General features: G+C 51.8%; 11 protein-coding genes across 11 annotated transcripts; 7 read left to right on the forward strand and 4 right to left on the reverse strand.

Moving 5' to 3' along the window:
• Positions 1-891: 891 nt before the first annotated feature.
• Positions 892-2,436, reverse strand: TrAtP1_008779 (uncharacterized protein; the record flags this gene model as incomplete). Its single annotated transcript, XM_014087010.2, has 1 exon — positions 892-2,436. One exon carries the CDS (start codon positions 2,434-2,436, stop codon positions 892-894), a length of 1,545 nt encoding a protein of 514 aa, XP_013942485.2.
• A 43-nt stretch (positions 2,437-2,479) lies between these two features.
• Positions 2,480-2,836, forward strand: TrAtP1_008780 (uncharacterized protein; the record flags this gene model as incomplete). The annotated part of the gene is made up of 1 exon (XM_066114047.1): positions 2,480-2,836. One exon carries the CDS (start codon positions 2,480-2,482, stop codon positions 2,834-2,836), a length of 357 nt encoding a protein of 118 aa, XP_065970140.1.
• A 132-nt stretch (positions 2,837-2,968) lies between these two features.
• On the forward strand, positions 2,969-7,315 carry TrAtP1_008781 (uncharacterized protein). Its single transcript, XM_014087011.2, has one exon. It carries the CDS (start codon positions 4,081-4,083, stop codon positions 7,060-7,062), a length of 2,982 nt encoding a protein of 993 aa, XP_013942486.1. The 5' UTR covers positions 2,969-4,080; the 3' UTR covers positions 7,063-7,315.
• Positions 7,316-8,944: 1,629 nt separating this feature from the next.
• TrAtP1_008782 (uncharacterized protein) lies at positions 8,945-11,499 on the forward strand. The gene is made up of 2 exons (XM_014087012.2): positions 8,945-10,250; positions 10,350-11,499. Exons 1-2 carry the CDS (start codon positions 9,063-9,065, stop codon positions 11,451-11,453), a joined length of 2,292 nt encoding a protein of 763 aa, XP_013942487.2. The 5' UTR covers positions 8,945-9,062; the 3' UTR covers positions 11,454-11,499.
• Positions 11,500-13,784: 2,285 nt separating this feature from the next.
• TrAtP1_008783 (uncharacterized protein) lies at positions 13,785-14,084 on the reverse strand (the record flags this gene model as incomplete). Its single annotated transcript, XM_066114048.1, has 2 exons — positions 13,785-14,008; positions 14,081-14,084. 2 exons carry the CDS (start codon positions 14,082-14,084, stop codon positions 13,785-13,787), a joined length of 228 nt encoding a protein of 75 aa, XP_065970141.1.
• Positions 14,085-16,313: 2,229 nt separating this feature from the next.
• Positions 16,314-17,085, reverse strand: TrAtP1_008784 (uncharacterized protein; the record flags this gene model as incomplete). Its single annotated transcript, XM_066114049.1, has 3 exons — positions 16,314-16,661; positions 16,718-16,972; positions 17,023-17,085. The coding sequence occupies 3 exons, from the start codon at positions 17,083-17,085 to the stop codon at positions 16,314-16,316; spliced, it is 666 nt and encodes a 221-aa protein (XP_065970142.1).
• Positions 17,086-17,489: 404 nt separating this feature from the next.
• Positions 17,490-20,017, forward strand: TrAtP1_008785 (uncharacterized protein). The gene is made up of 3 exons (XM_014087013.2): positions 17,490-18,713; positions 18,762-18,821; positions 18,879-20,017. The coding sequence occupies exons 1-3, from the start codon at positions 18,656-18,658 to the stop codon at positions 19,052-19,054; spliced, it is 294 nt and encodes a 97-aa protein (XP_013942488.1). The 5' UTR covers positions 17,490-18,655; the 3' UTR covers positions 19,055-20,017.
• Positions 20,018-20,256: 239 nt separating this feature from the next.
• TrAtP1_008786 (mitochondrial 37S ribosomal protein uS7m) lies at positions 20,257-21,143 on the forward strand (the record flags this gene model as incomplete). The annotated part of the gene is made up of 3 exons (XM_014087014.2): positions 20,257-20,508; positions 20,578-20,952; positions 21,036-21,143. The coding sequence occupies 3 exons, from the start codon at positions 20,257-20,259 to the stop codon at positions 21,141-21,143; spliced, it is 735 nt and encodes a 244-aa protein (XP_013942489.2).
• A 133-nt stretch (positions 21,144-21,276) lies between these two features.
• Positions 21,277-21,489, forward strand: TrAtP1_008787 (uncharacterized protein; the record flags this gene model as incomplete). The annotated part of the gene is made up of 1 exon (XM_066114050.1): positions 21,277-21,489. The coding sequence occupies one exon, from the start codon at positions 21,277-21,279 to the stop codon at positions 21,487-21,489; it is 213 nt and encodes a 70-aa protein (XP_065970143.1).
• An 876-nt stretch (positions 21,490-22,365) lies between these two features.
• TrAtP1_008788 (uncharacterized protein) lies at positions 22,366-22,890 on the reverse strand (the record flags this gene model as incomplete). The annotated part of the gene is made up of 1 exon (XM_066114051.1): positions 22,366-22,890. One exon carries the CDS (start codon positions 22,888-22,890, stop codon positions 22,366-22,368), a length of 525 nt encoding a protein of 174 aa, XP_065970144.1.
• Positions 22,470-26,219, forward strand: TrAtP1_008789 (uncharacterized protein). The gene is made up of 2 exons (XM_066114052.1): positions 22,470-24,302; positions 24,391-26,219. The coding sequence occupies exons 1-2, from the start codon at positions 23,192-23,194 to the stop codon at positions 25,548-25,550; spliced, it is 2,271 nt and encodes a 756-aa protein (XP_065970145.1). The 5' UTR covers positions 22,470-23,191; the 3' UTR covers positions 25,551-26,219.
• The last annotated feature ends 81 nt before the right edge of the window (positions 26,220-26,300 follow it).

Below are 26,300 nucleotides of genomic sequence, written 5' to 3' on the forward strand. Positions count from 1 at the left end.
TTGAAAAGGGCTGGGACATCGCGGCTCTATCCGTGGACCTAATGCAAGTGAGAGACAGCTCTTCCTTTCAGCTACCATAGTCTAACAATGCGCTATCCTATTTGCTGCATCTGGTAACCAAATGGGGGAGAGGGGACGAAAAAAGATAGGACAAAAAAGCAAAGGAAGATGGAAAGGAAAAGAATGAAAGGGGTAAATAGCGGTAACAGAAGAAGTCACCAGATCCGTTATTGCATTCGCCTGTTGCAAAAACATGCCAGTTTTGTATAGCACCGAATAAACAGCAAGATCAAATATAGCCTCAATTACCAAGTTGAATAATGGATCCAAGTAACTGTCAATATCTCTGTGCCTCTTTGCTGCCATTAGATCTCAGGTCGTTTTAACAGAATTCAACCGCATAGGGCAGTCTCCAAATGACACAATGCATACATCACTCATAGACCAATAAACCATTTCTTCAGAGACACTAAATACTCCATGAGAGATACTATATTTTATATGCCTATAAAGCTTATGAAAATATTCCCTCCAAAAATCTCATCAGTCGTCAAAAAAAAAAAAATAGGTATGCGGGTATGATTTTTCCTTCTTCCTCAATCTTATTGCTCCTAGCCCCAAATCAATGGTATATAAAATATGAAAAGAAATAAAAAAACAGAATGTCTGAATTGGGGGAAGTGACACTGCTTTGATGAACGAGAGAAGAGAAGAGAAATCACGGCGACATGATAAAAGAAAAGAAAAAAAAACCAAGGGCTGCCCTCCCTGGGGTCGCCCACACAAAATTATCTAACAAAAAGAAGCTTGAAAAAATGAAATACAAATGCATGAAACAATTATCAGTTCAGTTCTCATGAGGGGCCTCCTCCACCTATTTACCAGACGTCATCAGAGCTCCTGACCATCTCCAAGGTAGGCGTCTTGGGGACCATTCTCTTCATGCGCTTGCGATCCTCCCTGGTGACCAAGCCGGGAGTGATTGGGACGAGGGGGGGTATATGGCTGGTACGGAGAGTAGGGCACGGCGCTCGCGGTAAATGGGGTCCTGCCCGAGGGCGATAGAGGGCCGGTCCTCTCAAAGACAGTCTGCTTGGTGGTCTGATTGGTAACGAAAGGCGAACCAAGTTGCTCCTCATAAGCGCGAAGGGGGAGAGCACCGCCGGTTCGGACCGCAGAGGGAGGGTTAGGGCGAGAAAAGGAGGCACCGGGTCGTGGTGAAGAAGGAAGCGAAGGAAGCGAAGGAAACGTGCTTCCAGGCTTGGGAGATGATGGGAGACCGACCAGAGGAACCTGCGAGTGATCCGAGGTGGCCGACTCAGGGTCTCTCTCGGTATATGGCAAAGTGGTCCTCGAGCTTCGATCAAGAGAGGCTCCAATACGCTCATCAATCGTTTGAATGCTCTGAGGTGACATATCCGGAGTGATTGGGGCACCCGAAGCTCTGTAGGCGCCATATGGCACTTGGTCCGTCGGGACAGGCGGTGGCGGAGGAGGAGCATAGTGTCGTGGCGGAATGGCGCTCATCTCTCGAGACTCATGCTGAGGAAAAGTCCCCGACATGGGTGTCATGATGGGAGACGAAATGTTCATGCCCTTGGCTGCCTTCTTCTTGGGAGAAAGGAGGGAGGAGAAGAGAGCCGAAGTCTTTGACTGGGACTTTTCTTCCTTGGCGGCCGCCAGGTTGAGGCCGGCAGGCTTAGACTTGCTCTTCTTCGATAAGAGGCCCTTGGACTTGTCAGATGCCGTCGACTCTTGGGGGCTCGGAGCCACAACCGGGGATTCGAGAATGATCCCCTTCTGCTTTGCCTCCTCGTGCTCCATGACGAACTTGTACATCTCCTCAAGCTGTTGTTGCGCCATGGCTCTATCTGCTGCGACGACTGATTGGTCTACAAGCGGCGAGACTCCAAGAGTTGACGGGATTGCAGATGAAGAAGGCGATGGGATGACGTATGAGGATGAGCCGTTCTTGTGGTCAAAGACTCGGGCGCTGTAAGGACCAGAGTGGTAGTACTCTGACTTTGGAATTACCAAGGGAGGGACAATATGGCCCTCGGCTTGTTGATTTGTGAATTCAAACTGTTGCTGAAACTCTGCAACCGGAAAGTTTGGCTGGAAAACGTAGCTGGGTATATCGCTTCCCCGAAGATGTTCTCTGCGTCGTTTTGATAGCGCAAGTAAGATGATGGCGACCAGCACCAACGAAACACCGTATGCCGCAACGATGCCACCAATCTGCACAGGAAGAATTCTAGTATCCCGCAGAACCCGAGCAGACAGCGGCGGACCGTCTCTAACAGTATCTCTCTTTGTGATGAATGGAGTGGAGGATCCAGATCCAAACGTTGGCGATGAATGAGCGACAGACCAGAGAAGCACAGAAGACAAGGCGGCGACGAGTGACGATGATGAAGGAAGAATCCCCGGGAGCATGTTGCAGACCCGGCCTCGCTCTTATGAAGGCGATCACTGCGATATGGGACCTCCTGGCTTTGAAATGCGAAACATGACCCGAGAGAGATGTGACATGAATGAGGAGAAATATGCGGCATCTTGGGGCGTATATAGGGCCCCGTCACGGCGGCTGGCGATGCTGGGAGGCTTCGAGACCGGCGCTCTCTCGTGGGGCCGGGCGAGGGTTCGCAGGAGATTCCCGGCTCGCGCGACGCTGAGTGGCTGGGCGCTGCGTGCGGTGCATGATGGGCGGTTACATGGCGTGCCACCAGCGGCCGTGGCCTGGGAGCAGCAACACGATGCATCGAGCGCCTGTGGTTGGATGGCTGTTGGTGGTTTAAGCGCCGACCTTGCTGTGACGGGCGCTGCTGGGCCCTGATTGGCCCGACCGCCAGCATTGATGCAGGCACTAAAGCTCGCCACCTGCATGCCCCGCCAGGCCTAACCCACAGGGGGGGACGGGCGCTGGGGAACACCGGGACATCAGATTGAATTGAACTGCTGCAGCCAGGTAAGAAAAAAGCTGCGTTGACTGCACCGGTACGACGCATATCAACAAGTTGGCTGTGGGTATTGTTCCAAGTTTCTGGGATTTCCTCTACATTATAAGCTCGTTTTCTCCTTACGCTTCTGAAACTCCCGTCATCTTCTTTCTATATATATGCGTATACGTACTCGTCCGTCTCTCTCAGCTTTGCTGGCGGAGAACCGACGCTAGATGACTGCTAATAAGCGCCGGCGCTGAGACAGGATCTATCCTTGCCTCAGCAGTGATACCCGAGCTCATTCGTCCATATTTCTCCCAATAAGAGCAGCGTGACAAAGTGCCATGGCGATTGCTGACCCTCCAGCCACATTGCTAGCGGTGATCGGCGCGCTGTGCCCAGAAGACAGCCTGTGTGTCTCGTCACATCTCCAGGCACAGGCACACCGCCAGAGCAGATGCGGCTAATCATCTGGTGATGGGCTCAAGTCCGTCGCTGGAGATTCATGGCTCAGACTGGACTTGACAGGTTGACAGGTTTGCCATTCTGCAGATAGCCTCACCCTAAAAGAGGAGGAATCACGCCATCTAGAGCCATGGATTTGTGATATTGGCAACTAGTCTCTGTGATGTGAATTTGATGTATTCCTCATCACCCAGCGCTCATCACTCGTCACCCATCACATCCGGGCGGTTCTCTGTAGAGTATGATGCTCACTTCCAAAGCGCACAGAAGATGACGGATGACGTTTTCTCTCATTGCGTGCATTCTTTCATATCACAAAATGAGATGCGACACCTCTTACCTACCTACTACCTAGTAAACAGTGCACCCTAGCTAAAAGCACGCTTCGTGACTGCTAGCTTACTAAAACAATCAAGTCACGTGAGTTCGCGATGCGCCTTGTTGGCTGTCCACTGGATCGACGCGTTGGATGGCGACGCCAGTGAAGTGGTGAATTCGCAAGATGAGATGAAATCATCAAGATCAGCTCATGCCAATAATTCATCCGTTGCTTAATATTGACCTTGCAAGCGCTGTAATTGGCTTAGAGCGCAGATACTGTACTACCATTCAGATGCCAAATTTCTGTCCCTAGCCAGGTATAAACACCACGGCTTTCGCTTCGAGCTGCGTCATGTCAACGGCGTCTGCCGAAAACTCAATCTTGCAGTCGCTCAACGCGGCCCAGCGCCGTGCTGTCACTTCCAATGCATCAACAGTTGCCATCCTGGCGGGCCCGGGGAGTGGCAAGACGCATACTCTCACATCACGCGTTGTGTGGCTGGTGCAGCAAACGGGCTACCAGCCATCAGACATCGTCGTGGCTACATTTACCGTCAAGGCAGCCCGTGAGATGAAGGAGCGAATCGGCAAAGTCCTTGGCCCGGAGAGTGAGAAGAAAATCGTGCTCGGCACTTTTCACTCTATTGCCCGGCGGTATCTCAGTGCCTATGGCAAACACATAGGCCTTGATTCCAAGTTTGGGATTGCAGATGATGGCGATTCGAGGGCAATCATTCAGCGCATATGTAAACGCCATGACTTCAACATCGACCCTGGATATGCGAGATCGTGGATCAGCAAGAAAAAAGCCAAGGGCCATGTGGCCGACCCTCCTTCGAACAAGAAGCAGCTTGAGAATCCGTCCTTGAATGAATGCTACAGGGAATACCAGGAGCACTTGGAACGATCAAATTTACTAGACTATGACGACCTATTGGTGCGCTGCGTGGAGTTGTTGAGAGCGTATCCAGCTTGTGTCTCAAACATTCAAGCGGTTCTCATTGACGAATATCAAGACACAAACGGTATTCAGTACGATTTGATGAAATTATTTGGCCAGGCTCGTCAACGCATAACGATTGTCGGTGATCCTGACCAGAGCATTTATGGCTGGCGATCAGCTGAAATCCGAAACCTGTACCGACTGCTACGGGACTTTCCCCAAACAGATGAGATTTCGCTGGAAGAAAATTACCGGTCATCTCGGTCAATTCTCGACGTATCTTTAACCGTTATTCAGCAAGATAAGAAGCGGTACCAAAAAGTGCTTCTTCCGGTTCATACAAAAGGCACAAGGCCAGTTCTACGAAAGTTAAAGAGCTCTGCTGCAGAAGGTGACTGGATTGTCTCCGAGATTAAACGAGCTGTCACAATGTTTGGGGAGATGCTCAAGTATGAAGACGTAGCCATTCTGCTACGATCTGCATCCCTTTCAAGGCATATCGAATCAGCGTTGGGCAAGGCGGGGCTGGCCTATCGGATGATTGGCGGTCACAAGTTTTACGAACGAAAGGAGATCAAAGTTCTGCTAGATTATCTGCGTGTCGTATATCAGCCGGATAACAATGACTCCGTTGCACGAATCATCAACGTCCCCCGTCGCGGAATTGGAGACACGACAGTCAAGCGTCTCATAGAAGAGGCCGAGCAGCAAAAAATGAGCCTGTGGTCGCTGTTGAGAAAGCACTGTCAAGGCAGCCGCAAAGCAACGACAAAAATATTACCCAAGATGGAGCAGAAACTAAATGCCGAACTAATAAGAATGGTATTAAATCTTCAAAGCCACGCTCAGCAAATCACCGAGAGTAGCCAGCAAACGTTGATTAATCTTATTGAGAAGCTGCTATCGCAGCTCGATTTCAAGCAATACCTAGAGTCCGAGTATCCAGAAGATCACGAGCAGAGGTGGCAAAACGTTCAAGAGTTCCTCAGCTTGGCTAACGACTTTGTGCGGGACTCGGCAAACGCAGATGAGGAGCTGTTGCCAGAGATTGAGGATGTTGATCAGGCCAAAGACGACAGCACCTTGGGCCGATTCTTGGCAAACATAGCGCTGGCATCCGACGCTCAGAAAAATGATGAAGGGGCGGAGAAGAAATCAGTGATTACTATATCAACCATTCATGCTGCCAAGGGACTCGAGTGGCCCATAGTGTTTATACCAGCCGTCTATGCCGGCTCAATTCCTCACTCCAGAGCAGAGGATTTGGATGAGGAAAGACGACTGCTTTACGTAGCAATGACCAGAGCGCAGGTGCTGCTCTATCTCAGCTGTCCTTTGTACGGATCTCAGGGCATGAGTGGCAAGGTTGAGCTATCGCCGTTTGTTTCGCCTTTTGAGTCGACGGCTTTTGCTAAGCAAGGGGCATCGTTTAACAGACCAATCCTAGAAGCAGCCGCAAAAATCCTCAAGAGACATCTCCCCAGTGAGAAGGCAATATTTGACAAGATTCCGCCCATGTTCTCTATGGAGGATAATCTGTTCCCAATAGATCCCATCGACACAAGAGACCCAGAAGGACTCGGTGACTCAGAAGGTTATCGCTCCAAGGGATCCAAACGGCAGCGTGTAAACAACCAAGGTTATGGTAGCGACGAAGAGATTCCCGAAGAACGGCAGTGGAAGAAGGAATACAGTACGACTATGGAACAAGCGTCTAGCTTTACTATGGCCTCTTTGCCCGGCTTTGTATCGGCTGGAACGCATCAAACCGTCCTCTCTGCGGCCGCTGCTGAAGAAGAAAAGGCAGCAGCAGCCAAAAAGGCCATAAAGATGGGCACCACCCGACGAAAAGCAGATCAGTCAAGCTTGCTCGGGTTCGTAACAACAACTTCTTCAAACAAGCCAGCGACTCCAATGACTGGGTTTAAAGGCCCCGATATGTCCCTGGCTCGGTACCAGCTTGCGGCATCCCGCTCTGCAGCCCGGCTAGCTACCGAGGCGAAGGCCCCCGAGCTGCCAAAGCTTCCCGCCGTCGATCCATCATTGGCAAAACACAAACTCGTGAGCGGCAATGCTCTGAATCGGCCCAGCGTAATAAAGCAAGAAGAAGCTGAAGACGGCAGTTCCAAGAAGCGCTACCACTGCTTCTCTAGCTCCCCGCCAAGGCCAACTGACGACGACGCCAAGGCAATTAAAGAAGAGCAGGCTACTCCTGCAGAACCTGCTCCTGTACCGGACCGTCCTGCCGCCAGCTTCCACAGGACGACTTTTGTTTCGGCCACGGCGAGAGGCGGCGTAAGACGTCCAGTAGGCTTGGGCCCTCCGCCGGGGATTGATAGGGTTCGCAGGCCGTTTAAGCCATTGACGATAACGCGCCCAGCGAAGCAATGACGGCAATAATGAGAGTTGGCAATGAGAGTATTTAGATTTTATGTACATGAAGTCTTTTATTTAGCGGTTTTTGGACTGTTAATATAGAAGTGATGATGATAAGCGAGGGAGGATCTGCTAATGTGGATGCTTGGAAGCATAACAGCAGCCTTACGAATAAGCATAACGACTTTGATGGAGTTTAGATAACGGGCGCGAACAAGTGGCAGGTATATACATAGACATTCGGTAGAAGTTGATGAAAATAAAGTATCAGCATAATAAATCATCACTTGGCATCAGTTTATTTGTCATTGAAAAAGGGCAGCACCCCGTCCGTACTTGGTCACTTTGTCTAAGATGAATAAGATGTTTCCCATCGCCGCTGCGTTGCCCCTAGGAGTTACAGGGTAAGAGTTTTTGTTTAGCTAGGTAGCTTTACTAGGGATTCAAGGCTATGGTTGTGGCACCGGGAATAACTACTAGGTATAAAGAAAGCGCTCGAAATATGTGTTGAGTGCCCATTTGGGTGTCATCGCAGGTTAGGCATTTGCACAAGCCAAATGACAAGGGATTTTGTGTTTTCGAATCCATGGCCGAGGCTCATGCCAGGCGATCGGACATGATGCTGTTCAAGGAGGTGACGTACAGAATAGCCCGGCCTTGACACCACGCTCAGTTAGTGTATCCCACCATCCCGTTGACGGGTGGGTGGTGACGATGCGATGCTTCATCTCAAGCTTATGGCCGGTTGACTAGAGCTAGCGATAATCCGAGCGCGTCCATCTACTCCGTACCTGCTTCTCAGATTTTCGCGTCTGACACACGATGCCCTAATGACGTGTTGATCTGCCATTATACGCTGTAGATCCGGACATGTCATGTATACATCTACGACCCATGGAGAACAAAGCCAAGAAAACTTCAGACAACCTACAATGGGCGGACTCCGCACATCTCGGCAGACACAACTGGCATTTGCCCTATGGAGCCGGGGATGGCGGGTGACCCATTGCGCTTGTTTCTAGCGCTCCCCGCACTTCTCAGCTCCACAGCCAACAGAGACGAAGCTTGATAATGGATGGAAGAAACAGCAGAGAGGGGCAGGCAGCTACGCAGGCAGCGCAACAAAACGGCCTCTAACGAGATCTGCGATCAGGGCAGTCTTCCCTCCTTCACGCTGCGCGATGTGACGGCAGTCGGCTACGCATGGCCCGTGATCCACTGGGAGTTGGGCGCTGAAGACACCGCACGGCGCAACTGAATGCCCCGGTTTCGCGTGGATTCTTCAGCGGTTTCTCGCCAACTGAGGTTGCTTTACTATAACTATACGAGGTGTGAGTGAGAGTCGTGCTGCGCGGAATGGGGTCGCATGAATGACGATGGCAATTGATACTACCTGGGCCGCACCGCCCAATGGCCGCCTCCACATTCTTTGTATGGTGGACGAGTGGGTAAGACAAGCAGATCAGGAGGACAAGTCGGTATCGCACATCAAGCATTGGGTCTTGTAAAGACAGACAATGAGATGAAGATGGAGTGGAAAATGAATTCGATGAAGACATTAAACACCAAAGACGTAGAGACGGAGATGGAGGTGAAGAAAGAAGTGAAATTATAATGTACTCTGGTCTAGATCGAGGCTTTCACCAGCGTCAGAGCCATCGTCGCAGCGAGTTAATGCTAAAGCTCCATACGCGCATCGAATCAAAGCCATCCCCGCCATCTAGCTTGCGCAAAAGCAGCACCCTTCAGCAGGAACGTCCAAACCATCGCTCCAGCTAATCCGCCAAGGGCAGTAAACCAGGGCTGCATCAGGACTAGTGGCGCGAGCCCCACAAGATGGAGGGCAGCCGGACGTGCCGCCCCTTCCTTGGACGCCATCGCCATGTCTCAAACGGCAGGAGCATAACGATGCTGCTTCCCTTGTCGTCGAGTGGTCCGGCGCAGCTGTTTTTCCCGGCTCGCGAAATTGGGCATTAACAAAACAAGAAACGACATACAGAAGACATAAATACTGCATGGAAGACGCAGCGGCGGGGCTGGAGAAGGCCCCTCTCGGCATCAGTGCTGAAGAAGCCAAGCCAGCTCGATCTCCATCGTTCAGCATGGCGTCGCTCACCCTCGGCAGGGCCCGATCAGCCCTCTCGGTCCTGAGCGTCTTCACTCTTCTGTCGGTGGTGCTCTTCAGCGCCATCAGCTCAGCCAAGCTGCACCAGTTCAACAAGTTCGCCAATGCGGATCGCCAGCAGTATCTCATCGGCGTTGGCAAGGCCGACATCACCGGCCCCGTCGTCGAAATCAACTTTGCTGGATATGCCAACCTTGACCAGACGGGCTCTGGCCTGCGCCAGCGTCTGTATAGCCGCGCCTTCATCATTGCCGACGTCAACAACCCCAATGACCGCTTCGTCTATCTGGTCCTCGACACGCAGTCCGGAGACACTGCCATGAGAAACGGGCTCTTGGACGGCCTGAAAGCTCTGGGCAGCGAATATAGCGTCTATGGCCAGAACAACATTGCGCTGACGGGAACTCACAGCCACTCTGGCCCTGGTGCCTGGTTCAACTATCTGCTGCCGCAAATCACATCTCTTGGCTGGGACAAGCAGAGTTACCAAGCCATTGTCAACGGTGCCGTTCTATCCGTCCAGCGTGCTCATGAGAACCTCCAGGAAGGATACCTTGATGTTGGCTCAACTGACATCTCCGATGGTGCCATCAACCGCTCACTCTGGGCCTATCTCAATAACCCGGATGAGGAGCGTGCTCAGTATAACGCAGAAACCGATATTACCATGACTCTCCTCCGCTTCCAGCGTGCTTCGGATGGCAAGAACATTGGTGTTCTGTCGTGGTTCCCCGTCCATGGCACTTCCATGCTTGGAAACAACACTCATGCTTCTGGAGACAACAAGGGCGTTGCTGCGTGGCTCTTCGAGAGTGCCATGGCCGATGACCCCAATGCTGCCGAAGGCTTCGTGGCTGGATTCAGCCAAGCCAACGTTGGCGACACCACTCCCAATGTTCTTGGCGCGTGGTGTGATGATGGATCTGGCCAGCAGTGTAGTCTTGAAAACAGTACTTGCGCAGATGGCAAGTCACAGAGCTGCCATGGCCGAGGACCTGACTTCCAGGCTTTGGATCTTGGCGTCAAGAGCTGCCACGAGATGGGACGCAGGCAATTCGCTGGAGCCCAGAGCATCTATGTAAGTGAAACATTAGCCATCTTGAATTGTTTTTTCCCCTCAATTAGCTCTTCCTGCCTGTGATTTTCGCTACAGCAGTCTCGACTTACACTTTTATAGGATAGTATAGACTCATCGGGTACTCCGGTGACTGGATCTTCGGTCAAATCTTTCCACTTCTTTCAGGATATGCGGTACTTTAACTTTACATTGCCAGATGGTACCAAGGCCCAGACCTGCCCGGCTGCTCTCGGATACTCGTTTGCCGCCGGAACCTCTGACTGGCCTGGCGCTTTCGACTTCACTCAGGGAGAGTCTGGAAATCCAGATAACCCCTTCTGGGGAGTTGTGGGTGGCTTGCTAAAGGCACCGGGCCCTCAGCAAGTTGCGTGCCAGCAGCCCAAGCCTATTCTTTTGGACGTTGGTGAGGTAAGCACGCCGTACGCGTGGACCCCTAATATCGTGGACGTTCAGACGCTTCGAGTGGGCCAGCTCGTCATCATCATCAGCCCCAGCGAAGCTACTACCATGTCCGGTCGCCGCTGGAAGGCCGCAGTCGCGAAAGAGGCTGCCACATTCCTCGATGAGAGTCCCATCGTCGTCCTGGGCGGCCCTGCCAACAGCTATGCTCACTATTGTGCCACTCCTGAAGAGTACGATGTTCAACGGTATGAGGGAGCCTCCACCCTCTACGGCAGGAATGAGCTCAACGCCTATATCAACCTTACCGTCAGCAACATGCACTACCTCCTCCCTAACTCGACTGCCACTCCCTCTCAAGGTACACTTCCGCCAGACAACCGCAATAGCATGATTTCGTTTATTACGGGTGTCGTACAAGACAGCTCACCGTCGGGCAAGAACTTTGGCAGCGTGCTGGTGCAGCCAAATCCCGCATATAGCATCGGCGATACTGTCAATGTCACCTTCCAGGCCGCTAACCCGCGCAACAATCTCCGTCAAGAACAAACTTTTGCGGCAATTGAACAGCAAGGCAGCGACGGATCATGGACGCAGGTGCGTGACGACTCGGACTGGTTCCTCGTTTACACATGGCGAAGGACCAATTTCATTTTGGGGCAGAGTGAAGTGGACATTACCTGGGAGACATACGGCAACGCGCAGCCAGGGACATACCGCGTCAAATACTACGGTGATTCGAAGCCCTTGATTGGAAGCATATCGTCATTCACGGGAACGAGCAATAGTTTTAAGCTTTCCTGATAGCATAGCTGTGTTTAGATAACAATTTGCTGGCTCATTACAAAGTACTTGTACCGACCACCTTGGGTCGCATTCCCCTGTGAAGTCGTAAGTCAAATAAGCAAGCACTGACAGGTTTCATACCTCATGACCACCGCCCCCCGCAATTTTGAGGGCAGTCGTATGTCTCTAGAGAAGACAAGATAAGTAACACAGAGCTACTCTGCAATTTCATTTTCATCGGCTTGTTTACTCCACTTGGACCGGTAAACTTAGACCGTTCCTCTCTCGAGGTCACATTCATCCGGATAGGGACTTGACTCCGCAGCGTTGTACAAGAATAAAGGGAAGGTTGTATGCTTGTTTACATGATGCCATGACGGGAAGGGATATTAAACTATTCCGTGATACAATAGAGGGCTTAGGAAGCCTGAACCAGACATCTGGGACGGAAAAGGGTTTCAATTTTTGCCTTGGGTAACAAAAGAGCGGAAATCTTATTTTGTTTTCATTGTTCTGTAATGCAGTAATACACACAGTATCTTGCCTAGAAACCTTGAATAGGGGCTTCCCGTCTAGCTGTTACTTCTCATAAAGTTTTATTCACCACCTCGTCAACTTTCAACGCTCGTTGGATGAAAAGCAATAGCATCTATTACCCAATCACATCAAGCCGTATGCAAGCCATCTTTTCTCATCTCTTGCAGTCCCCCCCCTGACCCTACCAAACCATTGGATGTCAGAAAACGCGGCTCAACGCCAAATCACACTGCATAGACGCCACATTCACGCGATGAAATGGGAGGATAGAAAATCCAGCTTGACCACCTAGTAGGCTCACATTGATAGGTCAGACCCTGTGTTGTCCGCAAGCAGGGGAGGAACGGGGAGCGTACGAGACGGCATTCTAATAAGACGGCTTCGGGAAGACTCATGCTCCCGTTGGATTGTTGATGGACCCCATTGGAGCACAGCCTGTCCTATGAGATGGGAAAGCGGCAGGAATACTTCACAGCGGAGAGACTCTATGTGAATACATTATTCATGTCAAACATTGTAGAAGGTCAAGGTTGCTACGTGCCATAGTTTGCGGCAATGACAGTGCATGAGTCCTTTTCCGCTGTTACTACTTCGTTTGTGGAACCATTTATTGTTGTTGCTAAAAACAGTGTGATGCCTGTGCCCATTTTCTCCCCTTCTTTGGGTTTGGTTCAGGGGTCTCACGAGATTCTCATTCATGAAATCGCAATCAAAACGACGGAGTCAAAAGAATGGAAGCTTTCATAAGAGATGAACTCTTTCCAAGCGGAAATTTCACTCGCTCGTTTCAAGAACAGCCAAGGGGCGACGCGTAAAGGCCATCAACAGCCAATGGGCTTGAGCAGATAGCGTTGTGACATCGCTTCTCTGCATGTCTCGGCTTGCTGCCTCCTGAGTGCAGCTTGTACTCACTCGTGACATTCTGCCTTCACAGCCCCTCAAATATCATCACCGACTCTTTGAAGGGGGAGACGGCATAGCGTATCGGTTAATGTAAATGGGGCCCGATACACTATCCAAGCCACTCTTTCATTCTGTTTAATTCGCCGCCTGCAAGGAATACCAAGCAGCAGCAAACAGGCAGCTCCAGCATCCATCCACATGACAGTACCACATGCCATCAAAGTCGGAAGTGAGAGGCCAAAGCATACACCATGGCGACGTGCGTGGTGTGCTCAAAAGGTGCGCTGTCTCGTCAAACTGGCTACTGTAAGGAGACAGCTGCCATATCTATTTCGCTAGAGTAATGGCGCAAAGTTGACCGTTAATTCTGAATGACGAAGACGGAAAACCACCGCAGAGGGAGATTACATGGTCTCTTTGTAACCGCCTTTGTAACCAACGGAATGGATCCAATCTTAAATGAGAAAAGCAAGAAGAAACGTAAAAAGGAGAGCATGTAGCACTGAGTATTGTTAGTGTATAATTTGGCGCCCAACGAATGCCCAAATAGGTACTCAGACCCAACGATACGTGGATGCTTGGAGAGCGCCGTATCAAGCCTCACAAAGAGAGACTTGTGGGGGCCTCTGTAGAACGACATGGAAAACAAGAGAATGGGACGTGAGAGAGATTAGGAGCGCATGAGTAAGGAAGCAGCTGGGAAAAGGGTCGCCATAAGCGGCCAGCCGCCGTCCGTGTGCTGGGTACCAATCAACCTTGTGCCACATGTTACTAGTAGTCGCAGGTAATCATCCCTCGGATGAGGCTTCAAAGTCAGCCGTGACTTGTAATGTCTTGCATCGGGCGGCGCGCAGATGATGATGAGGGTCGACCAATTTCGAGAGAAAACGCCGAGTTAGAAGGCTGGGTTTATGAAAGCGGCTCGGACTGCGGCGATGGGGCGAGCGAATCTTTTTTTGCCAGGGACACCAAGGATACGTTCTTCTGTGCTGCAAGGAGTAGACGTGGTATGATGTTGAAATTGAATGTCTTTTCGAAGGGTCGGGCGAAGCTGAGATTCACGAGTCGATGCCGTAATTCCGAATCCAATCCCTGATTGCTTGCATCGACAGGCACCGCCGGATCTACATCTGCTTTGCGCGACTCTTTCTGTTAGTGTGAAGCAAGCGAGCCTCAGCAGCAGCACGCACGTAGGTACAACATACCCATTTCCATCGTTGCGAGACAGACACAAATGGCCAGACTCTTGGGTAATGTCTCAATCTCCTCTTTTCGTCTCCGCTCCAGTCTGGAAGAGGAAACCAAAATGCATGTGCTCCTTGCGCGATTCCAGCGTGCTCTTTCCCTGCTACCTACAGAGCTGCAAGGTAGCTGTATCTTGAGCATGCACTTCGCAGCCTAGACGGCAAACTCATGTTGTGTCGTGTCGTGCCATGTTGTCGTGTGTCGTGTCAGTTCGTCTGGCGCATAGGCAGAGGGATGTTGTAGACCATGCCTGCCTATCCACGCACCGATGTGCAAGACATGCTAAAGCGTCGCACAGCATATGTGAAATTTTGTGCCTGGGGATGGCGCCAGCCATCATATAACTCCCTGTCCGTTGTCAGGTGTGCACGCTTCACTCGCGCACGTACCCATCTCTATCTTGGGCCACCTTCATGACATACTTGATGCGTGTCCTTGGAGAGTGAATATCCGGTCGCTCTGAACTAATGAAGAGAAAAGTTGGAAGAGAGGGAGAATCATGGACCCGCTCTGGTGCCCAACTCACACCCCTTCTCGACGCTTTGCCAGCTTTCAGATGTGTGCGCTCGTTGTCATCGCGAGGAATGCCCCGCCGCTGTCCCATGCTCATTTGAGCAGTTTGTCCCCCTCTTGGGCAGCTTTAGTATCCGATCCTGCAGTACAAGTTCTGATTTAGACGTACATGTTCCAAGGAAAGGGTTAGAAGCAATGCGTTGGCACTTTTTTTTTCTCCCTGATCCTCGACCGGTGAAGGGCCAGAACTCGCGATGTTGCAATAATATGTAGGGCAGTATCCAGTGACTTCAGCCTTAACAGGCCGCTAATGCAGTTGACATACGCTCTCCACCACTTGCGCCACACAATTTATGGTGCCAGCTACAGCTGATACGGGGCACTTGAAAAAGATTGACCTTTTAGGGGGAAAAAAGGCCTTCAAACATGAAAGCGGCAAGAGATCGAAGGCGGCTTTTGCTAAAAGTGCAGAGTCCTGTTTATCAAAACTTCATCAGCGGCAGCCCTCATTCTGAGTGGGAGGACGATCTTACCGTTGGGCATTCTCACGCCTCTTAGTGGTATCTGCCGCTCGCATGCTTATGATGCTACCTGATAGTACAATGTAAGCGGAAATATTATTGCATTCGCAAGGTTAGCTTACCAGGCAAACATCGTATAAGCCTAATTGTCAGCTGGATCTCCCTCGTCGCCCTCGTTGGTTCGTTGCCCAACATGTCCACACTGAAAGCATGATACGCACATGCGCATGTATGCACATATTCATATAAGCAGCGATAGATCACAGTCCGCCTTACCACGAATCTTAATATTCCAGGGGGGAACACCCTACTGGTCGACTCTTTGTGAAATGCCATCAGCCCATCCAAGTGTGCTTTTGCAAACAGTCAACCAAAGCTATAGACAGCCTCCATGCCAGAGGCGCGTTAGTACATGCATGCATGCACCCATCATAGCTTGAGAGGTGGCTCCTCCAGGCGGTCTCGCAGGTCGAACACCAGTGCAGTTTCCATCTATTTTTTTTCGGTTTCCCCCAAATGTACGTAGCATCAGGTCGTACTGCTGCTATTTCGTATCCACTCAGCCCTGCTGCTAAGACGGGAGGGGGCATGTAATGTGTTTGCCAGCAACTGGCAAACTGGCGGCAAGGTGTCGAGACAACTCATCGGCAGCTCTCAATATGGTATCGGGGACTGGCATCCGGCGGACACGCCGGCATCATCAACCGTCCGAAACAGTTGAAAGCTGGTATGACTCTGCCTGTATATTCTGGCTTAGCTGACAACGTGGACGGGACCTACTCCGCACATGCATTAGCACCGCGCTCTGGAGTAAAGTCAATGGGTAGCAAACTTCTATAAGAGCCGCGTCACACAGTCTGTTGACCGGGGAATCAGTGGTTCATTGCCGCACAGCCAAATTGAAAGCGCGGCACAGCGGTGGCTGGTTGCGCAACGAGAGAGGAAACCTGACTCTGGCGGCCGCATGCGCCCAAGTATCTTCGCCCAACCGCTAGTGCCACGGAGCCACAAACCAGGCATTCGGCCTCTCTCCAACGCACGATAACCAATATTCGTGTAGTCCGTAGGCAGAGGGAAGCGATGGCCTGCAGTCGGGAGGCCGTAAGAGCAGCAGCAGCATCCTCATCCGTCAGCTGCCGGCGTGGACGGGCCAATTGCATCAGCTGGGTAAGGGTATTGTCCATGAGACAGAGCCCCTGCACTCTGCGGCAGACGTATCAAGGCACAGCTCCCAAGAATGAAGTAATGCGGCTGGCCATGTCTTGCTCTGGTTGGCCTCTGCTGAGCGGCTATCCTGCTCTGAGGCCGGCGAGCAACTGATCACCCTTTGTGACGCCCATTGTGGCCCAAAAAAATACTTTTTTTCCTGGCCATCCACGCATGCATGCAGCGTGTATGTGGGTATGCTTTTTGAGGTATGGTAGTAGACGTGCATGGCAGCAGCGAATTCGTGTGTGAAGCAGTAAATATACCATTCTTTCTTGTTGCGCTCCTCTGTATGCTCCATCTTCTTAATAGTCAGCACCTGAGGCATCTATTTCAGTCTTGATCTTCTTGCCTTACCATCACATCCGTAACTGAGGTCGTGGCGGAAGGCACGTCCGCAGCTGCGGCAAGGGCGAACAACAAGAGGTGCACAGACCTTAAATCTGGTCCGGTGTGGGGCTCACCGGCAGTAGTCCCGCCCGCGTTTGCTCGGTGGCTTGTGGCAACTGCAGTTGGTGCTAGCAGCTTGAGAGATACGGGGTAATAGAGCAGCAGACTGGTATGGGGTACCGCGGGCAGCAGCAACCGTACTGGTACTTTCAGCTTGATATGCTATGGCGAGAGTGTCACTGGTACTGCTACTGCGCCAATTCCACCTGTACCTCTCTCCAGGGGCAGGGGCAGGGGCTCTGGATAGCAGCCCAGCCGCTTTCTATTAGAGGCATGGCGGCTGAGATCCGACCTATAGCCGCTAACTACAGGCAGTAAAGACGTACCACCTATCATTATTTGCACCCCATTGTGATATCGCCGGCAGTGCTGTGACGCTTTTTTTCTTCCCTTTGCATCCATGGAGTCGTGTGACTCCGTTGCAGCCTCAGATTTCGCTGTACTCGCTCTGAGAATATGGATTCAACTTGTCTTTGCACAAGCCGTGGTCTGGCGCCTGCGAGGGAGCAATCTGGGAGGCAGACTTCAGACGGCACCCCAGCCAGCTCAGCGCAATGGCGCCTTTCTTCAGGCCATCATCCACTCACACGCACTGACAATACACGCCCCACCCTCCCGGATTCTTGACCCAAATCACGTCCAAGTACTCCAATCTATTGGTGTGCTTGTAGGACAAATTGTTTACGCTAACGCTTCATCAAAGGAGAGTAAATCAGACCAGACCATGAAAAAAAAGAAAGCAGGCAATCAACATCCACCGCCAGCCCTGGTCAAATTATCCCAGCCCCGTCACACCCTCTCGATGCTGCTACGTCTTGACCCATCCATTCCATCGCCTTGTGTTCCCCATACTAGCCGTGGGTTTCTTTCTTTTTACAGGCAACGAGAAGGCTCCCCTGGTCTTTAGCCGCATGCCAGGAAAACAAAGAACAAGATAATTGCTCGCCTTCAGCCATTACTCGCCCCTTAGACTGATCCCTCGCCAATTCTTTCCAGGCTCCAAGAATAGCATCTGCTACATGCGGACGGATATACTGCTAGTATAGAGAGACGCCACCTTGTACGCCTTGCCAGCCATTGTTGGATTACTCGTGCTCCCTTGTTGCCTCTGTCTCCATTTCGGATGTCTGCTGCCCGGTGTCTGGGCCCTCTTGCATGCAGCCTACCGCTCCGCGTTAAACACGCACGCCAACACTGAAGCTGCAAGCATTGACAGCTCAACCACCACGTTTCTGCCACCAAGGCTTTCTTGGTATTTTTTTTCTCCGGCTCGGCTGCATCTAATTCCTACTCTGACCCCAGTAGCGCTCTCCGAGTGCCACATCACACACGGCTTCTCATTCTGCTGGGGTCCCATCCCCCCCTTGTCCGTCGACTAGGTCGTAATTCCTCTCGTTTGCCTACAGACGTCCTCCACCGAGATCAAGACCCCCGTCAGGTCGAGCCCACCGCGATATAAGACATCAGGTCTTCGCCGTCTGAATCGCAGACTCCAACTCTCTTTTCTCTAATCAGCCATCTCCAGACGAATGCTTCAGTTGTCTTAATCAACACAAAAAAGTGCTCAGATCCCCACACGCCGCCTTTCCTGCTTAGGATACGAATACTACTGCTCCCTTGAGAGCCTCCATCCCTCGCTCCAGCTTCCTACCCACCGCTCTGTCGAGGGCACAGCATACTGCCTATAAATCTGTCACTCTCACCTCTCTTCTCCTCATTCCTTTTTCAAGAGCCAGCTCGACTTTCGGTGCCGGTATATACGCAATTCTCGACCGTCTTTCTCCGTTTCTCTTCAGCCGCGAATCTCATCACCCTAATTATCACCAATAATACCTTATTATCATAATGTCTACTTCTTCGTCTTCTTCCCACAGCGGCTCAACATGGCAGGAACGCCTTGAGGGTATGGTTTTCTTCAATTCTCGTCGTTTACTCAACTAATACCGTGCAGAGGTTTGCCGTGACGCCCAGATCATGCCACCCACCTTCCAAATCGTGTCTGATCGACGAGGTACAAACACATTTTTGGCCCTTTGTCTTGTTTTCATTCGCTAATATCATATTACAGGCGGTCGAACAGCTTGGTCAAGCCAGGTTACAATCCTGGGCCAGACCCTTGCCGCACGATACTGGTACGATGGAAAGAATCTCAACAACGCCAAGGAAGACGCTGCCGAATGTGCTTTGAACTGGCTGAGCACTTCGAGCAACGCCTCCCACGTCCGAAATTGGAGCACTTGGTGAACTATAACCGCCACCTATTTCTACTGCTTACCAGCATCATTCATTACACTTCTTTTTGCAGCTATCCACTGCTAGCGACATCGAGCAGCGACACTCGTTGTTTGTTTTACTATACCGGTTATTTTTTTTTTCCTGTCATTCTCTTGTTATTTTTTCATTTGTACGGTTTACTATATCTGGAGTTGGAGTAATGAGAACAAATGCTTTCCATCTTGAGGAAGCTGAAAAAAAAAGAGGATAACAGAAAGGGCGGCGCAATTTGCAATTATGCCACGATTTAGGAAATTCTATTGTCACTGTACAGAGAGGTTTTGCCTCGGACATCTGCTCTGAGTCCGTCTTCAAAATCCTTGGCGGACGAATAGATTTCGGCCTCGATGAACAGTATAGCACATGGGATTTTCGAGAGCAGGGCCGCATGCTTACAATGTATGTGCCTCGCTGCGTCCGCATCACACTTGCGGAGATGGAGTTTGTTGTACTGGGATGGTTATTTTGGGTTATTTGTTCTGTTTTGCCTTTTGTGGTTCGATTTGATTTTTACTTGCTGGGAGGATTATTTATTTCACTGTTTGACATTGAGATCAGGAGCCAGACACACAAAGTAGGGGGGGCCGTGACGAGTTAAAGGCAGATGAAGATTGGACAGGCGCATAGCCCAATAAGACGTGTTGAAGCTGATACTACTAATTACTGTCTAGTCGACTTTTTGTTAAGAAAAAAAGAAACGATTAGATGCGAAACTGACAGCGTAGAGAGGCATGTGCATGGCTTTATGACTGACTGGCAGGTCTGGGGATTTCCATGACGTGAAAGCTCGAGTGCTTCCTACGAAAATGAGGTCATGTGGTCAAGGAGGAAATGAGCGCCCCAACATGGACAGGCAGGCTGCTGGTCAATGCTGTGGAACAAATCGTGCAAGGATGGCTCAGATTCATCCGCCAAACGAATCTGAGATGAGCATGCAGGGATAGGGGACTAGGATTAGAGGCAAGACGAGGTTGGATGATGACATAAGCGATGGTGGAAATGTAGTGATTCTCGGGCCGCCAGTTTTTCCGATTCGAACGGCGCTTTGCGTAGTGTGGTGGGCGGCTCTAATTTTCGCTTGCTTGATGGAGAGGTAGTGAAATCGATCACGCGAAGAGTCCAGGAGGAAGAATTGCGCCTTGGGAGCACTCTTGGCTATCCGGTGCACCATAATGGCTTCAAGATTAAAGATCTGGGGTGCATGCAGGACTCTGGCGGTCCGACCGCAACCCGCCCGCCTGCCAACTCAGCCGTTCCGAGTCCAGATCTCGCCATCTCGATTCTATGCCGACGATGCGACCAACAAATCTTCCAAGCCTGCTACCGGCGCAAAGGTAGAAACATTCGGCTCAGACACCAAATCAGAAACAGGGAGCGCTGGAGTTGCTCAATCGAGCGAATTGGCTCAGAAGACGCCCGAAAAGGTGGGATGATAATCCCCCCTCCCCCTCCACTCGAGTACAATACAATGCTGATTTGCGGGGCGGTTATAGACAGCTTCAACATCACAAACGTCATCTATCGAAACGCTGGACGATGCGGCATTGGAACAGATTCTATATGGCGGCCGGCCAGCGACAAGCCAACGGGAAGGCGGCTTGACGGAAGCGCAAGAGGACGCCTTATATCGTGAGGGTGTTATCCCCCCGCCAGAAGAGGCAGACGCCGCTCTCGCCAAATCAGAAACCACTGCTGAATCGCGATCAATACTCCCCGTTGGCTCAGAGTTGCAAACTGCAGGCCACAAATTTGGCCTACCTACGAAACCCTACCCGGATGGGTTCAACGTCAAGAAGCGATACCACCCGGTGCTGGAGCAGATCACCAGGCTTCTGATGCGCCATGGAGAGCTCAGCGTTGCGCAGAGAGTATGTTGGATACCAAGCCTCTCCTATCCCTATGAAATTACCCACATGGCGCAAGAATACTAACAGGGACTTGTACGACTTAGAATATGGCCATGGTCATGAACTTTTTGCGAACGGCACCCGCCCCTATCTACAGTCCGAAATTCCCCCTATTACCGGGGACGCCTCCCGCCTCGCACCTCCCCCCTTAACCCCGTTCTCTACATCACCATCGCCATTGACTCCGTTGCGCCGCTTCTCAAAGTAAGGAACATTGCCGGCGCTGGTGGAGGAGGCCGTGCGCTTGAGCTTCCGGTCCCCCTCGCAGTTCGGCAACGCCGAAGGATGGCCTTTCAATGGATCCTGGATGTCATCAACAAGAAGCCCTCAAAGGGCAGCGGACGAACTCAGTTTGCCCACCGGATAGCTGAGGAGATTATCGCCGTGGTGGAGGGCCGATCGAGCGTGTGGGAGAAGCGGAAGCTAGTGCACAAGCTTGGCACTGCGGCCAGAGCCAACGTGGGCTCCAACAAGCTCAAGACCAAGAAGAAGAAATAAACAATTAAAGAGGGAAAATTTTATGACGCGACGGCGAATATCGAATGTATATTAGATGTGTATTCTACGGCAAGGAACTTGAAAAAAAGGGGGCAGATAAAAAAAAACAAAAGCAGTTTATAGGCATTGGACACGGCATGTCTATTTTTTTACATAGAGGCGGCCAAGTGTAAATGGAGAAGCGCCAGTTTTCGAGCGCGAGCACCTTTTACTCTATCGAATGCTCCCTTTCCAGTAAAAGATCAGCTGATGAGCTGATGAGCGCAAGTAATGTTGTATTGTAGTCGAAGACGCCCCCTCCAACTCATTGCTCCGACTTGCTGGCCCCCAGCCCGGGCAGATCAGGGACTCTTTTTAAGGTTAAGTTGACCCAACGCCACAGCTACTAACACGAATCCAAGAAGAATTGCCGTCGTACACGGGCAAAGCATCCAATGAGCGCAAGTCAGGCCAGCATAGTTGGGGCAGCTTAGCGGAGTAGCACAGGGCAGTGCAAACTATCCCTGGGGGCCTTTTGAAGACGAAGAGGGGAGTTTTGGATCATGCCTGTAGATTTGCTTCTTTGAAGCTCACGGCATGACTTACACCCACCTCGTTGCGAATAGAGGAGCGATTTAGCTTACATTATCGTTTGGCTGCGAAATGCGGCATCAATACGGACGAGGCAGGCTAGCAGGCGAATCAGAACAACTCCATGTAACATTCCCGTTGGTGCGACCAAAAAAACGCCTCCCCTTTTTTGGCCAAGGCATGCAGGCGGGCATGCAATGTGACTGTTCATCCCTTGCGTCTGGATTAAACTTAATCGCGATGGCTGCTGCTGTGCTGCCCTGCGAGCGAAAAAGCCACAAGGTGCTAGACTGCCGTAGCTCTGGTCTAAGGGCCTAGCAGCCGTGAGCGCGCGCCGTCGGGGGCCCTTGCTGAAGAGCTTAATCCGTATAGCTTCAGGGCCACCCCCCTGTAAACCGCTCCGGGCGTCCAAGGCCTCCAGGGCGCTGCCGGAGCGTCGCAAGCCGCTGAAAGCTCCCGCTTGGTCCCCTTGACTCGGGCGGCCCCTCCTCCCCACGACGAGCCTCTCTTGCCCATCAAATCGCCTTTAGGCTGCTCCCTAGGGCCTCCTCTCCCCCAACTTTGCCCGACTCGGACGAGCTCCCGCATGTGCTCCTCCAGACGTGCGGCCACTGCATAAAACTCCAAACATACATACATACCGACTCTGGGCACGCTTCCATCGACAATCCGAACCCAGCTCCCAGCTGTCGTCTCATCGCCCTGCAGCCCTGTGCCCGCCATGATCTGAGAGGCGTCGGGCACAACGTCGCTGAACCGCCCTTCCGGCCCATGCACAATATGCTCCTCTGGTCTCCAATTCGGATCCAATCGACTCGCCGTCGACTTCATCGAAAGCTGCCCTGCTAGAGACTGCGGCGGCCTCCCGCGGATCAATCGTCTGCCCAGATATCGAAGCTATAGCAACGTCAATTGTCGAGAGCCGCTGCGCGAGAGCACGTGTCTGCGAGATTGAAAGGATATTGGGGCTCTGCGGGCGTTTTTTTCTCTTTCATCATTATTTTGGGTGCTCGGCTCGCCGGACATTACCGGCTGGTCTCACGACATATTATACCGCCTACCGACTGTCTGGACACGATACATTTGTGACAATCCTTTTATCCCATTAAAAAATACAACTTCAACCGTCAACATGGCGAACAACAACAGCAAGTATCGCCCTATGAGCATCGATGCCATGCTTGACATGGAGCGGCAGGAGGTCCTCGCTCTGCTGGAGGGCAACAAAGAGGCCCAATCCGCCAGAGACGGGCGGTCGGGTTCGCCTTACGCGTCGCGTTCTCCTGGTCGCGGCATGCTTGATATCGCAGAGGATGAGATTCCTCCGAGCAATGCCACGTCTTCTTCCAACAGACCGGCTCCGGCCTCTCAGGGCCCCGTGAGGAGCATGCTCGACGTTAAGGCGCCGCCTTCTCCACAGCTGGTCCGCAGCATGCTCGATGTTAGTGGCTCTGTGCCGGACTCTCCCAGACGAGCTGGCCGCAGCTCAACTCCAAGCTCTCCTCTACTAACGTCTAGTGACCCTACCTTGAGGCAGTCGCCGACTTCAGGCTTGGCGCCCCGGAGTAGATCTGATGCTGGCTTGCTTTCTGATCCTGGACGGGGCCCACGAAGCAGCCTGATGTCCAACTATCAATTTTCTAGTATACTGCCGCATAGCTCAGGACCTCAGCCGTCAGTGAGGTGGTCGTCTTCGAGAAACAGCAAAGGTAACAAGCGAGATAGTGTAGGATCCCTAGGCCCTGAGGGCGCGCTTCCTACGGATAGGGGCCGGTCTCCGCTTGGAGCCTCTCGGTTTTTCGGCGGATCCAAATCTTCTCAAAATCGCCGCTGGAGCAGTAGGTCTCAATCTCCGGCGACGTTTGCTTCATCACAGCTACCCCCGGGCAAGGCCCTTTTGAAAGATGGCCAAGTGATGGATCTCAACAGCGCCTATAGAAAACTGTCAGATGCGAATCTCATGCATTCTAGCGGAAGCCTGGCGCAACTGCCGATGCGGAAGAAGAACGGAGAGGCTGGAGAGGGCAGGCTGGTCAAGGATTATGTCGGACCGGATGGCGAACAGCTCGATTCTAGTGAAGAAGAGGAAGAAGAGTCATCCGACGACGAAGACCGAGGGCGTAAGAAGTCACCTCGTTCGTTGATACACGGTGCAGGGCCCAATGGTGGAGAGAGCACGGCCAGTGGCTCGCAGCCTGGAGGGCGGCAGGCCTTGAGCTTGCTTGCGGCGGCGGAACAAGAACGTAAGCGAATTGGGACTCTGGCCTCGCTTGCGAGCAGCCAGGAAGAGAGGAGAAGAAGATGGGGGAGCATGCTGACTTTCTTGAATAGGCTCGCAGGTAGCATCCCAGCAGCCTCAATATCAGTACCGGTCCCTGATTGCGGAGCCTGAGATCAAAGTAACAAGTGCGTCCGGAGAGACTGCGAAGCCGTCAAAGGCCAATAAGGGCGTCCATCCGGCCACCAGCTATGACCAGGGCCCGATGTCGCGGGCCCCATCTATGAAGGACTCGGATGACGAAGCTGACATTGACGATATCAAGAGGGCCCAGAATTTGTCCTTTACAATGACCAACATATTGGAAACGCCAGAGGCGCATCGTGCTATCCGTATCATCTACCGCGGAGATTACAATAGAATTGTCCAGGCAGCTGAAGAGGAGAATCACAGACTCCGAAAGTATTTGGTGGCCACGGACCTTAGTGACGAGTCCACTCATGCTCTCGAATGGGCAATCGGCACAGTCCTTCGAGATGGTGATACTCTGGTCGCGATCTATTGCATCGATGAAGACACAGGCATAACGACGGGTGAGGGATCTGTTGTTCCTGATGAATCAAAGGCAATGAAAGAGCAAGCGGCCGCCATCAACATGATGGCAAACGCGAAAGCAGCACCAGCGCAGATGAATCTGGTATCAGAGTTCAAGCGTAGCTCGGCTTTCTATCTACGAGGCACTGGTTCCAATATAGGTACGCCCAGAGGTACGCCCAGGGGCACACCAAGGGGAACACCAACCGGATCGCCAGCGCCGCTGTATCGTGGCGACCGCTTCAAGGCCGAGCAGGAGCGCAACCGCGCTGTGCAGGAGATTACAGATAGGGTTCTCCGTCTCCTCAGGAAAACTAGGCTTCAGGTGAGGGTCATTGTGGAAGTTTTGCACTGCAAGAATCCACGACACCTCGTCACAGAGGTGATTGACCTCGTCAACCCCACTCTAGTTGTGATTGGGAGCCGGGGCCGAAGTGCGCTCAAGGGGTATGTGTCCTGCTTGAGCATTATTTCGAGAAGAGGAGGGTTCGCTAACCATCGACTTAGTGTCATTCTGGGATCATTCTCTAATTATCTGGTTACCAAGAGTTCAGTGCCTGTGATGGTGGCCCGGAAGAAGCTGCGGAAACAATCCAAGTACAAGCGAACGCCGGTGAAGCAGGTGAACAACATTAGCAACCCAACGGCCAGAAGCTTGGCCAATGCCAAAGTTGACTAGAAGTCAGTCAAGTTTTGAGAGGTTTCGCTGGACGTGCTACGCAAACATATTTTGGCTCCTGGCTGTCCGGACACTGATAACAGAGAATATGGAAATCGTGCGCGCAGCGATTGTCACTGCTTGATTTTCTTCGTTTTCCCACGCCCCCTCCTCCTCGTCGATATGTATGTACTGGGGATCTCTGACCAGGGTGTGAGAGCGCCAACCACAAGTTCCGCTCAGTGACCACGGGGGACAAGCGCAAGCTACTATTGTATTGAACTAGATCGGTTGAAGCGACGAATTCAGCGGTAGCGGAGCCTAGGCGCGAGATGGAGTTGCTGGCTTTTCTTCTTTCGTTTATTTCATTCTTACTCGTTTGGGTCTTGTTTTGGGGGGAGCGAGGAGAGAAGTTTGAGCTGCTCTTGTATCTTTTCTCTTGCTTTACCCCACGGAGTAACGCGTTTAATAGGTAGTGATGTGTGGAATTCCTGGGAGATGACGAAAACAAGCAATGAAAACTACAAACTGAGAACGGGCGTCTTTTTTTAGTCTCTTGACGCTTCTTCTCTCATCTGGTATGCGTCATTATATGCACGTGTGTTGAATGTCCGCTCCTTGTCCCAACCAGCCTAGCGAGTATTCCCGTATTACTGCCCTGCTGCCCTTGCCTCGCCTTGTAGACAGACCTTGTGAGCGGATTAGGGAACGGTGAGAGGTGAAAGTTCGTTCATGTGACTGGATTTTTAGTCCATGAGGGCCGTGTGGGGC

The sequence above is a fragment of the Trichoderma atroviride genome, chromosome 4 (assembly GCF_020647795.1).
Source record: "Trichoderma atroviride chromosome 4, complete sequence".
Lineage (NCBI taxonomy): Eukaryota > Fungi > Ascomycota > Sordariomycetes > Hypocreales > Hypocreaceae > Trichoderma > Trichoderma atroviride.